Below are 14747 nucleotides of genomic sequence, written 5' to 3'. Positions count from 1 at the left end.
ATGCTTATTATTGCTGTTTCCAATCTTATTTTACCTTTTATGGCATAATAGCTCATGATCCAATTCTCTAGAAATATGTATAATTTTTTTTCCTGTCTGATGCTAAGCTTTACATAATCCCATTTTGATTAAGTTTTGTAGAAGCAAGTCTGTTATTCAAATGAAAGATATTATGTGGAATATGGATATATCTTAGTCAACCCAATTAACTAGAGTGTTTTTCCTTAAAAGATAGAATTCCTCTGCAGGAAACAAATATTCTTCCTAAACAAGCAATAGAAATAGCATAATGTCATATTCAAAAAGGCAAAAATATAGGAAGGAAGGGAGGAAAGTAGAGAGGGAGGGAGGAAGAAAAGAAAGAAAAAGGGAAGGAAAAAGACACAAGGAAAGGAAGAAGAAAAACTGGCAGTAATCCCCGATTTAAGGATTAAATGTTGGGACAGATAAGCCTGGCTGGCTACAGTCGACATTGTCACAAGTGACTAAACCACCACCACCACAGAGCAAGCAAAGAACTGAGTCTCTAACTTAAAATAATTTACACGATAAATAGTACCATGCATTTCACTTAATCCTGGAGTGAACATGTTAAACTTTAGTGCTCTTAATATAAGAAATGAATCGCCAGTCCAGGTTCGATGCATGATACTGGGTGCTTGGGGCCGGTGCACTGGGACTACCCAGAGGGATGGTACGGGGAGGGAGGTGGGAGGGGGGTTCAGGATGGGGAACACGTGTACACCCGTGGCGGATTCATGTTGATGTATGGCAAAACCAATACAATATTGTAAAGTAATTAACCTCCAATTAAAATAAATAAATTTATATTTTTTTTAAAAAAGGGCTTCCCAGGTGGCGCTAGTGGGATAGAACCCTCAGGCAGGCCAGTCCAAGTTAGACATATAAGACAGTTTGATCTCTGGGTGGGGAAGATCCCCTGGAGAAGGGAACAGCAATCCAGTCCAGTATTCTTGGCTGGAGAATCCCATGGACAGAGGAGCCTGGCGGGCTACAGTTCACAGTGTCGCACAGAGCCGGACATGGACTGAAGCAACTTAGCATGGCACAGCTCTTAAAAAATTCTTCCTTGGAAATTCTGTTTGAAGATTCAAGTACTGTTTTCTTTTGAAAAGAGCATGCTAAGCTGCTAAGTCGCTAAGTCAGTTCAGTCGTGTCCAACTCTGTGTGACCCCATAGACGGCAGCCCACCAGGCTTCCCCATCCCTGGGATTCTCCAGGCAAGAACACTGGAGTGCGTTGCCATTTCCTTCTCCAATAATTTATACACAGATATAGAAATATATATATATATGAAAAGAGCATATATATATATATATATTTCTATATCTGTGTATAAATAATTAAAAACATACTTTTTTTCTTTTCTTTGTTACCAATGCCACTAAAATTGATAGCCACTGTAAAGTATTATTCCCTGGTGGCTCAGAGGATAAAGCATCTGCCTGCAATGCAGGAGACCCAGGTTCGATCCCTGGGTTGGGAAGATCCCCTGGAGAAGGAAATGGCAACCCACTCCAGTATTCTTGCCTAGAGAATCCAATGGACAGAGGAGCCTGAGCGGGCTACAGTCCACAGGGCTGCAAAGAGTCGGACACAACTGAGTGACTTCACTTCATAAAGTATTTACTAGCAGCTGCAATCACAGAATGGTTGGGCCTGTGTTTGTTCTGTAAGATTCAGTCTCTCTGGAATGAATTTTTCTTTTTTTTCCAGTGGGCTCCGCTTCCATTTCCTTCTGAGTGTAATTCTGCTTTTTGGTTTGTAGCAAGACTTAGCCTGAATTTTCAGAATATTTTAAGAGTTATTTAAATGTAATGTTATTTGCCTATACTAGTTATTTCAATATACTAATATGAATCTATTTAAGTTTCATAAATAAAGCTTACCTAGCACATTTTATTACTCAATATATTAGCATTCAAAAATTAACTCTCTGGGTCTATTTTCAAATTTGTATGCAACCTAAGGGTGATGATGCTCGTTTTCAGACTTTAAAATCCATCATGCTTTTGTCAGTTGCTGCATGGTATAAACAAAGTTATTTTTAGTGGTTCCAAAGTGTGATTTTTTAAAATTAATATTAAAACATCTTTAGTTTTACACAGTTTTTTTCTTATTCCAAAGAATATAACTTTTAAATGATGCTCATAGCATTACCCATTGTAGGGTAAAGGGCAATCACTTAGGTCCTTGGCATAATGTCACAGACAAAGGAATTTTTAGTCAAATGACAAGGAAAAATGTATGTATGTATATGTGCATATGTGTATATATGAAAGATTAGCTCACATTATAATTAGTAGGGTGATATTTACATATCTATATCTATCTACCAATGTCTGTGTATCTAGTTATGTGATGTAAAAGAGTCCTTCCTATTCTAATCTGGTCTCAGCTTGAAATATTACAGAATATAACCATTTGTAATAAATTACAGACACATTTTTTTAAATATAATACAGACACATTTTTGCATCAGTAAAAGTGGACTTCAAGCCTCAATTCCTGAATCCCAAGGACCATGTCACTCTAGTTTTATGTTCATAGTTTCCTGCGGTCATGCAAGATCTTTGGTGTCTCCCCTCACAGAGAGAAATCAGATTTGGTAAAATAAAATACCCATATATTTAATCCCATTATCTCTACAACTTTCTATAATTTTTTCTTTGCCTTCTTCTAAATGTTTTAGAGACATTGATTTTGTACTATTAGTTTATCCTAATAGATAACAAAAGTGAAATCTACTTACAGCCAATCAACATAACACAAATCGAAAAGATTTTCTCCGAATTGGTGTTAGGAGACACATTCCCAAATCCCACACTCGTTAAACTGCTGAAGGTAAAATAAAGTGCTGTGACGTATTTATCTTTAATGGATGGTCCAGAACTTGAGTCACTGTCATTGTAACGTTTCCCAATTTGTTGTCCTAAGGAATCCAACCAGCCGATTTTGTCAGTCAGGTAGGGCCTTTCTACATTCCCAATGGCATACCAAATGCAAGCCAGCCAGTGAGCAATCAGGGCGAATATGCACATTAAGAGCATTAGAACTGCAGCCCCGTATTCTGAGTATCGATCAAGTTTTCGGGCCACTCTCACAAGACGAAGGAGTCGAGCTGTCTTCAAAAGACCAATTAATGTTGTTGTCTGTGGAAATAAACGTGCACGATCAGAAACAGTTGGTAGACAATTCAGTGTGTGTTCCTGTGTAGCAAAGTAAGTAGAAATAGGTTACAAAAATATGGTAGCACTGAAGATAGTTGCGTATTTGAATTAAACATCAAGGTTAGTTTTTTTCTTTTTTTAACATTTGCTTTGGAAAGTACTTTGAAAGTGTGTGGTACATTAATTCACTATCTCAGCATGTAATTCTTTTGGGACAGAGACCATGCTTTGTTTTGCACTTTAACCATTTGCCTGGCACATAATGGGTACTCAGTAAATCATTCATTCACTGACAATCATCCCAGTGTGTTATTGGTGGGCCCAGCAAGTGGGATTATAGTGTTGAGCAAATGGACATGGTCATTTTTATAGTAGAAAAAGATATTTATTTATTAGACAAAAGTGTCACTTTTTATAAAGAGAAACAAGGCCCACTGTCTATTGGGGAGGAAATAAACATTTTTAAAACAAATAATAAGATCATTTCAAGAGTGAAAAGTGTGACAATGATAATAAAAAACAGAGCAATATGATAGAGGGTGTTCAGGAGCTTGGGTTGGGATGAGAACTGTTTTAGAAAGGAAGGCCAAAGAGAATCTTGCTGACAAGCTGACATTAGAGTTTAGAAGGGTTTCAATGAGGAGCCAGTCAAGCAGATAACTGGGAAACTTATTGGATGATTGCATGCATGCATTAAGTACTATGTTCAGATTCAGTTTTTCCTTTTTAAATGTGTTGAATTGATAAATTGTTTCTTGATATCCCAATGATATTATGTATTTTGCTTTGGGATGTGATATGGGTAACTAATTGCATGACTATTATTGGCCAGGTATCTAAAGATAGGACACTTCTAAATAATAACAGGATACTTAACTGGTTGTTTGGATTTGAAATCTGTAAACAAATTTGGATTTGAAATTTCTTAACAAATTGCAAGTTCATTTGTTAGGTTTCCTAAATAATGTCAACTATAAGTACTATATAATTCGAAGGGTATATAATTATTCCATGTTACATGGTATTTACCAATCAATTACTGAGTCATTTTATGTGTTCATTTTGGTGTTTATTTCTCAAAGTACATTCATTTTTGTTAAGAACACATATTTTAATTAAAGAAATAGCATGTGGCAGAACTATCATCCTATATCTTCATATTGATTTCGTGAGAAAATAGCTCTAAATATCAAGAAAATACTTTCATTAACATTGTAAAATCAGGGTTACAGTTTTTTTTTTCCCCTTATTTCAGAGTGGTCACAAGGGAAGGAAAGATTTCTGTCTCCCCTGAATTCTTTTCAGTTAGCATTCGAATCTTCTAGAAAGGAGTTTGGGTAGTTGTGATGGTTTTATTAAAATTTGGATTCTGGTCATTGCTCACTTAGAAATGGGAGAGGTGAGTCTTCTCTGTTCCCAAAACTGAGTTATTATTTTTTAGGGTGTAGTAAGGGAAACAGTGTTTTTTCATCACAAATTTAAAATTATGTCTCTTCAATGAATAAATGGTGAATTTAAATGAGTAAGAGGTGGGTTCCTGGGAGAAAAGATAACTTTCTACTATTTATATTTTCAAAGTTTCAGTGTAGCAGTTATGAGTTAGAACTTCGGAACAAACTTAGGTTTGAAATTCTGCTTCCATAACAGTGTCACCACAGACAATTTACTTATTTAATCTTTAAGCATCAATTTCTTCTTTTGTAAATGGGCATAATAATGCCTCCTTCTAGCATTGTAGGTAATACCCAGTACATTGTAACTGTGTTTTTATTGTAATATCTCACATGCTTTTGTTTCCGTCACTAAGCAGTAACTTTGTATTGTAAAATGGGTTGTTAGAGCTACATATTTCCCAAACTTGTTACACTGATATCAGGAATTTTGAGTGGAAGCTTTTGAACACTGGTCTTTCAGCTCCCCTGGGAAATTGTAGGGATTTTTCAAAGACAAGACTATCATTTAGATGCACTGACTGCTCAGACTCTTTGACAGAAATCAACCTGTTTCAGCGTAACTCCATTTCTACACTTCAGAGTTTAAGTTTGCACATTTATTTTTCCTCCAGTTTTGATTCCTATTTACTTATGTGGAGAAATCAGAAATACTTGAGGGTTATTGTTCAAAACTGCCTTTTTTGGGAGCAATTTCTGAAACTCAAGATAAATGAAATATAATGAAATTTGTATAGGTATTTTGTTAATGAAGTGAAATGCTTCAGAATAAATAAGCTGTTTTAACAACATCCTGTGATTAAAGTACTAACAACTCTTTTGGCTACAAAGATGGTAGAGCAAAATGACGCTATGAAAAGGAGAGGAATCCAATCTGCTGTATATTATGCTTCCTTTTTGCCCTCCTCTCAAAAGAAACCTCTGGTGTTTCTTCTACCATTATGTCGAAATGAGGTGAAATCTAGATGACAGTAAGTTTCCTGAGAAGGTAAATAAATATAATAACACACAGTGACATACTGTCTGTACCAAAAAAGCTAAAAAAGTAAGGTACATGATAAAGTCCCAAAGGAGCTGACACAAGGAGCTGCAGGAGAGGACAGAGAGGAAGAGGGAGGGGAAGAGTGAAAGTGTTGGGGGTAGACAGTACTTTCAGTTGCATCCTAAGGATGAGTGAATATTGGCTTCAACAGTCAAAGCCATTCTCTTTTGATTCTATAACTCGTACCGAGTAACAAATGCCTTTTCTGCGGTTATCAAGATGCTGCCAATATGCCTGGGCATTCTTCCTTAGCTGTGTACAGCACACCTTGTAGATGACATTTAGGCTAGCAATAACTCTTTTTTCTTTCTTTAAATATCTCTTTAAAGATTTAGGGTGTTTTGCCCCAGATAATACAATAAAGAGAAGTGATTGCACCAAAATCTCAGAAAAAAACGGGACAAAAAAAAGATCAATCCCTTCTTTTTGATTTGTCAGGCTATTAGTTTCCATTGTTTAGTTCAATGAACTATCTTTGTATTATCCGCAAGTCAAAAATGGGACCAACAACTACCTTATAATTGGTAGTTTTTGGCTTATTAGAATATTTTCAGAATGCATAGTTATCTCACAGTATATCTAAGTTCATGTAATACCCAGACATACTATGAAAATCTACCTTAGTGAGTGTTTTTTCAATTTTTGAAAATAGAAATAAAACTATCTTGAAACTAATGACAAGAACTTTTAAAATAGTAGAGGTAAAGAAGTTTCTCTTAGGTGGTATTTCTTGATTTTTTTCACTGGTTTTAGAAAAACATTCTTTGTTTATTGTTACCTTTGGTAGAGAGTGAAAAGCATATAAAAGCTCACTAGAGGTAAGAGTAATCATTATGATGTAATATGAAGACAGAAAGACAATAAATAAGATCTAGAAAGAGGTGAACTGTTTTGCAGTAGGTCAAAGCAAGGTCCATTGTTTTCCAGTACTGTCTATTAATATATAACAAAAGAGATACAATAAACTTTAACAAGTCAATTTTCCATCTCAACAGTACCTATGCTAGTTCAGAATTCAACTCGTTTACCCTGATTGAACAACATCTCAAACTCTTTTTGCCTGAATACCACAGTAAAGAAGACCATCCTAAGACTTTCATTTTGTCACAATTTTTAAAAAATGTAAAATGATTCTTCCCCTGGAAATTTAATTTTTCAAATTTCTGAGCAGCTGATGAATATCATCCTATTTCAGTTTTTTAAAAAATGTACCCAGATACTTTTTTTTTTTTTATATTGAGGTAAAAAGCTACTTTCCCTTATTAAGTACAACTTTCTTAACTGAATTTTATATTAAGAATATATACTTTAAACAACTACAATTTTGTCAATATGTTAGATAACAGGCCCAGACTAAAAAAAACTATGAGTTTTTTTTCTACTAGATATTTTACAGAAGTTCAGGCATTCTCTCTTAATGTAAATAGAATTATTTTTGAAGAAAAACAATGTTTTTTTGAAATTAAAATAGGTGAAGTATTTAATAACTCTCTGCTTATGAATAAGTCTGGCTATAGTTAAACTGAGAAAGCATCATCAATAGGAGGAAATCTCATGTTTGAGCATTTTTCAAAACAATTTTAAAAAATAATTCTCTTTAGTAAGCATTAAAAAAAATCTTACATTGAAAATACTTTATTTCAGGGTTTAATCTCTACAATCCTTGCCTATTGTAAATAGATAGAATTATTCTTTATGAATGAGGAAATGTAAATATGCGCTCTTTGGTTCTGGCTGCTGGTTGTTAGGTGAACGTCACTGAAACTTTCTACTTAATCCATCATTCTGTCCTGTTTATCAAGTGATGTATATTTTTAGTCACTCAGTTGTGTCCAGTTCTTTTTAACCCCTGGACTGTAGCCCACCAGGCTCCTCTGTCCATGGGATTCTACAAGCAAGAACACTGGACTGGGTTGCCATTTCCTCCTCCAGGGGATCTTCCTGACACAGGGACTGAATCTGTGTCTCATGCATTATAGGTGGATTCTTTACCTGCATAATCTGGGAAGCATAACATTTGGGTTCAAATGGGAAAAGGGGGTTCCTGGGTGGCTCAGATCGTAATGAATCTGCCTGCAATGCAGGAGACCTGTGTATGATCCCTGGGTTGGGAAAATCCCCTGAGAAGGAACTGGCAACCCACTCCAGTACTCTTACCTGGAGAATTCCATGGACAGAGGAGCCTGGTGGGCTACAGTCCATGGGATCCCAAAGAGTTGGACATGACAAAGCAACCAACACACACAAGGTGGAAAAGGGAACACTTAATGAGTAATAAATTTCATAATTCCACACTCATGGTTTTAGACTTCATTTCTATTCCCATTAAGTTTTAGTACTTGCAAACATCATTCAATAAATTGCCCACTAAAACACAATAATACTGAAACTAATTTTTATTTTTTTTTGTTCAGCTTGAGTCATATTATTTTACTATCTCTAAAACACATTCACTAATACAAACAAAGAGCTGTATTTTGAGTGTGTAAAAAACCATAGTCGGGTGGGGCACCTAGCTTAGCCTTTCTTTATTTGTACCAAACCTCATAAATTTCTCAACAAACAGGCTTTTAAAAAGAAGATTTTACAATCTCCAATATTTAACATCCTTTACTCTCAAGATACTTTTATTTTTATTTTGTTTTAAAATTAACATTCTATTTTGCTGCATTTTGATCTTACTTTCTCTTTAGTTATAGTAACACAGAAAACTGATCATCAAATTATTCTAAATAGTAGTCTGCAAATGCTGCAGTAAATAAACAATTATGAATAATATGTTATTTTTTGTAAAACATATATATGGAATTTGGCTTGTTCTGGAAACATTTAACCAAAACTTATTTTGTCTTTAGCAAATTTTAGTCAGTGGATCACATATAAGTAATGGATAAGTGAAGAACTTTATACAACATTTATTGATGGAATACTCTTATTATTCCTTAGTTCAAGAAGTATTCCATTGTGGATTCTTTGTCTCTTAATTGTCATGCCACAGACTTTTAAAAACATGACCAGATACCTCAAATACAATCAGCTGAAACTTCTGCTATAATTCCTAAAAAGTACCTAATGAGAGACATAGTTACTTTATATGTAGACACATATAAGCATGCAGGCCTGCAAAATGTTCATTGTTATTTCAATTTGAACATGAGTATGTCTAATGTTTTAGAAATTCATTTCAAACAAACTAATGACAACTACTGTAGAGATCAGGTTCAAAAGGAATACTGACAAAATGATCAAAGTTTCTATAACAGAGGCCTGCTTTGCTTTCCCTTGTAACCATTCCATGATTTATGTATCACACTAATGAAGCAAACATATCAATGTGAGCAGAAACAACTCCTCTCTGTTAAAACTCCCTGTCAAAAGGCCTTGCCTTCATTCAGAATTCATGAAAAATAACAGTGAAGTGTGAAAGGGGAGAGGTCAATTAATTAATCAAAATACTACTACAAATTTTCAGGGGAGTAAGAGTTTAATGAAGCATGTAACTAAACAGAGAGCTTTAGAGTCTAACTATTAATATCTCTGAAGTAACATTTAACAAAAAGAAGCACACTATGGAAACATTTGAAGCAGATAATGAAAAGTTGACTTTTTGGAGACAACCAATAATACTGTTATTGAAATAACTCCAGAAAATTGAAGAGACAGAGCCAAAGAGAAAACAATGCTCAGTTGAGGATGTGACTGGTGATGGAAATAAAGTCCAATGCCATAAAAATAATACTGCATAGAAACATGGAATGCTAGGTCCATGAATCAAGGTAAATTGGAAGTGGTCAAACAGGAGATGACAGGAGTGAACATCACCAGGAATCAGTGATCTAAAATGGATCGGAATGGGTGAATTTAATTCAGATGACCATTATATCTACTACTGTGGAAAACTATCCATTAGAAAAAATGGAGTAGCCCTCACAGTCAACAAAAGAGTCCAGAATGCAGTACCTGGGTGCAATCTCAAAAATGACAGATGATCTCTATTCCTTTCCAAGGCAAACCTTTCATATCACAGTAATCCAAGTCTATGCCCCCAAGAAGTAATGCTGAAGAAGCTGAAGTTGAATGGTTTTATGAAGACCTACAAGACCTTCTGGAACTAACACCCAAAAAAGATGTCCTTTTCTTCATAGAGGACTGGAATGTAAAAGTAGGAAGTCAACAGATACCTGGAATAGGAGGCAAATTTGGCCTTGGAATACAAAACGAAGCAGGTCAAAGGCTAACAGAGTTTTACCAAGAGAACACACTGGTCATAGCAAACACCCTCTTCCAACAACACAAGAGAAGAATCTACATATGGACATCACCAGATGGTCAGTACTGAAATCAGATTGATTATATTCTTTGCAGCCAAAAATGGAGAAGCTCTATACAGTCAGAAAAACAAGACTGGGAGTTGACTGTAGCTCAGATCATAAACGGCTTATTGCAAAATTCATACTTAAATTGAAGAAAGTAGGGAAAACCACTGGACCATTTGGGTATGACATAAATCAAATCCCTTATGACTATACAGTGGAAGTGACAAATAGATTTAAGGGATTAGATCTGATAGAGTGCCTGAAGAACTATGGGTGGAGGTTTGTGACATTGTACAGGAGGCAGTAACCAAGACCATGTCCCAAAAAAAGAAATGCAAAAATGCAAAATGGTTGTCTGAAGAGGCCTTACAAACAGCTGAAAAAGAAGAGAAGCTAAAGGCAAAGGAGAAAAGGAAAGATATACTCATTTGAATGCAGAGCTCCAAAGAACAGTAAAGAGAGATAAGAAAACCTTCCTAAGTGATCAATGCAGAGAAACAGAGGGAAACAATAGAATGAGAAAGACTAGAGATCTCTTCCAGAAAATTAGAGATACCAAGGCAAACTTTCATGCAAAGATAAGTACAGTTAAGGACAAAAACTGTATGTACCTAAAAGAAGCAGAAGATATTAACATGAAGTGGCAAGAATACACAGAAGAACTGTACAAAAAAGATCTTCAAGACCCAGATAACCAGGATGGTGTAATCACTCCTCTAGAGTCAGATATCCTGGAATGTGAAATCAAGTGGGCCTTAGGAAGCATCACTACGAATAAAGCTAGTGGAGGTGATGGAATTACAGTTAAGCTATTTCAAATTGTAAAAGATGATGCTATGAAAGTGCTGCACTCAATATGCCAGCAAATTTGGAAAACTCAGCATTGGTCACAGGACTGGAAAAAGTCAGTTTTTATGCCAATTCCAAAGAAAGGCAATGCCAAAAAATGTGGAAACTAACACACAATTGTACTCAGCCCACACGCTAGCAAAGCAATGCTCAAAGCTCTCCAAGGAAGGCTTCAACATTACATGAACTGAGAATGTCCAGATGTTCAAGCTGGATTTAGAAAAGGCAGAGAATGAGAGATCAAATTGCCAACATTTGTTGGATCAACCAAAATGTAAAAGAGTTCAAGAAAAACATATACTTTGGCTTTATTGACTGTGTGGATCACAACAACTGAAAAATTCTTCAAAAGATAGGAATACCATACCACCTTACCTGCTACCTAAGAAATCTGTATTCAGGTCAAGAAGGAACAGTTAGAACTAGGCATGGAACAATGGACTGGTTCCAAATTGGGAAAGGAGTACATCAAGGCTGTGTATTGTCACCCTGCTTATTTGATTTATATACAGAGTACATCGTGAGAAATGCTGGGCTGGATGAAGCACTAGTTGAAAGCAAGATAGCAGGAAGAAATATCAATAACCTCAGATATGCAGATGACACAACCTTATGGAAGAAAGCAAAGAGAAACTAAGGAGCCTCTTGATGAAAGTGAAAGGGGACAGTGAAAAAGCTAGCTTAAAACAACATTCAAAAAACTAAGACCATGGCATCTGGTCCCATCACTTCACGGCAAATACATGAGAAAGCAATGGGAACAGTGAGAAACTTATTTTCTTGGGCTCCAAAATCACTGCAGATGGTGACTACAGCCATGAAATTAAAAGCCACTTGCTGCTTGGAAGAAAAGCTATGACCAATCTAGGCAGCATATTAAAAAGCAGAGACATTACTTTCCAACAAAGGTCCATCTAGTCAAAGCTTTGCTCTTTCCAGTTGTCATGTACGGATGTGAAAGTTGGACTATAAAGAAAGCTGAGCGCCAAAGAATTCATGCTTTTGAACTGTGGTGTTGGATAAGACTCTTGAGAGTCCCTTGGACAGCAAGGAGATCCAACCAGTCCATCCTAAAGGAAATCAGTCCTGAGTATTGATTGGAAAGACAAAAGAACTGACTCATTTGAAAAGACCCTGATGCTGGGAAAGATTGAAGGAGGAGGAGAAGGGAACAACAGAGGATGAAATGGTTGGATGGCATCACCGACAGGATGGACATGTGTTTGAGCAATCTCCAGGAACTGGTGATGGACAGGGAAGCCTGGCCTGCTGCAGTCCATGGGGTTGCAAAGAGTCATACACGACTGTGTGACTGAACTGAACTGAGTAATATTGTTCCTTTGCATCAATGATATTGAGGTAATTTGCTATGGATGGCATGATGTTTGATAATATAAAAATTAAGAAATAGAGAATCTTTTCCTTGATGTCTGGATGGCATTAGCATTAGGAAGATATTAATGACACTGGAAAGCCCCATTACTGCCACTATTCATTTTCAGTGACAATAGATCTTGTGTTATTTGTATATTACATACATGGCACAGAGCACAGCTATATCAGTCAACATTTGTAGTTATCACTGTTCTTAGGTATATAAATATTAATATATGCAGATAAACTTTTCTATTATCTATATAAATGCATGTATATATGTGTATGCAATATACATGCATAGCTGTGAAATCCTTTATTAAAATGCAAATTTAAAGAACTAACATTATCTTGTTTAATATTTAATTTATTGTTTAATTATGGGCTTCCTCATTATCACTAGGTACAAACATGAAATTAGAAGACCACTGCTTCCCGGTAGGAAAGCTATGACAAATCTAGACATGTGTTAAAAAGCAAAGACATCACTTTGCTTACAAAGGTTCATATTGTCGAGGCTATGGTCTTTCTTGTAGTCATGTACGGACATGTGAGAGCTGGACAATACAGAGGCAGAACACCAAAGAACTGATACTTTCAGTGCTGGAGAAGACTCTTGAGAGTCCCTTGGAAAGCAAGGAGATCCAACCAATGAATCTTAAAGGAAATCAACCCTGAATACTCTTTGGAAGGACTGTTGCTGAAGCTCCAATACTTTGGCACCCAATGCAAACAAGTGACTCATTGGAAAAGACACTGATGCTGGGAAAGATTGAAGACAGAAGGTGAAGATGGTGAAAGAGAATGAGATGGGTGGAAGGCATCACGGATTCAATGGACATGAACTTGGGCAAACTCTGGGAGATAGAGAGGGACAGGAAAGCCTGGCATGCTGCAGTCCACGGGGTCACGAAGAGTTGGACATGGCCTGGCAACTGAACAACAACAAGCATCTGATAACTTTGCTGTATCTTTTTATGCAGCCATGCCTGAAGCATTTACACAATCAGCTAGGTATTTTGTAATGAACATTTCTTTTGTTTTTCCTTTATATTAAATATGGGTATTATATATTTATGAAATTATGTGTGTAAGAAGGCTATATTATCTATGACTTCTATTTAACAATAGTAGAAAGGGTCATTAAAAATATCTGTTATGTTGGTTCTGATAGGGCTGGGAACCAACACCTTATACCTTTATGCCTTTAATGGGCTTCTCTTCTAACTAGCCTGACCCTTATACCTGGAAAACTCCCACTGGTAATCAAAAACCTCCTCTTCATGCTCACATGTCCTCCTATACATAGTAATATTAGAGCTGCCATCAGATAATACTCTGGGGGTCTTTTCTCACTCTTTCCTATAAACTCAGAAATGGCAACCCACTCCAGTATTCTTGCCTGGGAAATCCCAGGGACAGAGGAGCTGCATGGGCTATAGTCCATGGGGTTGTAGAGTTACACACAACTTATAGACTAAACAACTACAACAGAAAGCACGGTTCCCAGTAAATGCTAATAGAATGAATGAATCTACTTGAGAAGGGAGTTACCGTACCCTCTCCTGGAAATGAAAAAATTAATTAAGTCAATTCTTATTAAAATTTACTTGAAACTGTAATCGGTAAAGCAAAAGCAGATAAAATTGGGTTACTCTTTTTTATAGTGGAGGTGGATGGTTCTGAGTCTTATCAGCCTGTCTTGCTGCCAATCCTTGAGGGCCTCTCAGACCCTCAGGCACCTCCATGACCCCTAAGTTTGAAAAACACTGAACTAGATTACCCCTCATCAGAATGACCTCAAGTTTAGTGATTTTAGATCTTGTCATTCAATTTGGGGACCAAAATCCAAAGAAGTGTTTTCCTTAATATTCATATGATGAAACTTCCCAAATTAATCTTTTACTTTGAAAGTATTTCTTTTTTCCCTGGTGGCTCAGATGGTAAAGTATCTGCCAATAATACAGGCGATGTGGGTTTGATCCCTGACTCAAGAAGGTCGCCTAGAGAAGGGAATGGCAATCCACTCCAGCATTCTTCCTGGGACCCATGGACAGAGGAGCCTGGTGGGCTATAGTCCATGGGATCTCAAAGAGTTGGACATGACTGAAACTCCAGTACTTTGGCCACCTCATGCGAAGAGTTGACTCATTGGAAAAGACTGATGCTGGGAAGGATTGGGGGCAGGAGAAGAAGGGGACAACAGAGGATGAGATGGCTGGATGGCATCACTGACTCGATGGAGGTGAGTCTGAGTGAACTCTGGGAGTTGGTGATGGACAGAGAGGCCTGGCGTGCTGCGATTCATGGGGTTGCAAAGAGTTGGACACGACTGAGCGACTGAACTGAATTGAACTGAACTGAACAACAATATGATATATTATACCCTTTGGGGAAAATTTCATTCTGAAATATCACTACATCTTGAAAGGGCTGATTATAGTTATAAAATATAGTTTGCATAATAAGGAGTAAATGTATCATGCAGTCCAATCCATCACTGGCCTTGTTATCTTTCATAGTT

The 14747-nt window shown here is 36.5% G+C and overlaps 1 protein-coding gene and 1 non-coding gene across 2 annotated transcripts in view; one reads left to right on the top strand and one right to left on the bottom strand.

The window, feature by feature from the left end:
• KCNH7 (potassium voltage-gated channel subfamily H member 7) overlaps positions 1-14747 on the bottom strand; it is a 531172-nt gene that overhangs the window by 55131 nt on the left and 461294 nt on the right. Inside the window, exon 8 of the mRNA XM_069574330.1 lies at positions 2774-3173. Within this exon, the coding sequence (XP_069430431.1) occupies positions 2774-3173 (400 nt within the window). The remainder of the gene's footprint in view (positions 1-2773; positions 3174-14747) is intronic.
• On the top strand, positions 1436-1507 carry TRNAC-GCA (transfer RNA cysteine (anticodon GCA)). The gene has a single exon. It is a non-coding gene; the product is annotated as a tRNA-Cys (tRNA).

This window comes from Ovis canadensis, chromosome 2, assembly GCF_042477335.2.
Source record: "Ovis canadensis isolate MfBH-ARS-UI-01 breed Bighorn chromosome 2, ARS-UI_OviCan_v2, whole genome shotgun sequence".
Classification (NCBI taxonomy): Eukaryota; Metazoa; Chordata; class Mammalia; order Artiodactyla; family Bovidae; genus Ovis; species Ovis canadensis.
Note: the sequence above shows the minus strand (reverse complement) of the source record. Positions and strands in the feature narration are given on the sequence as shown.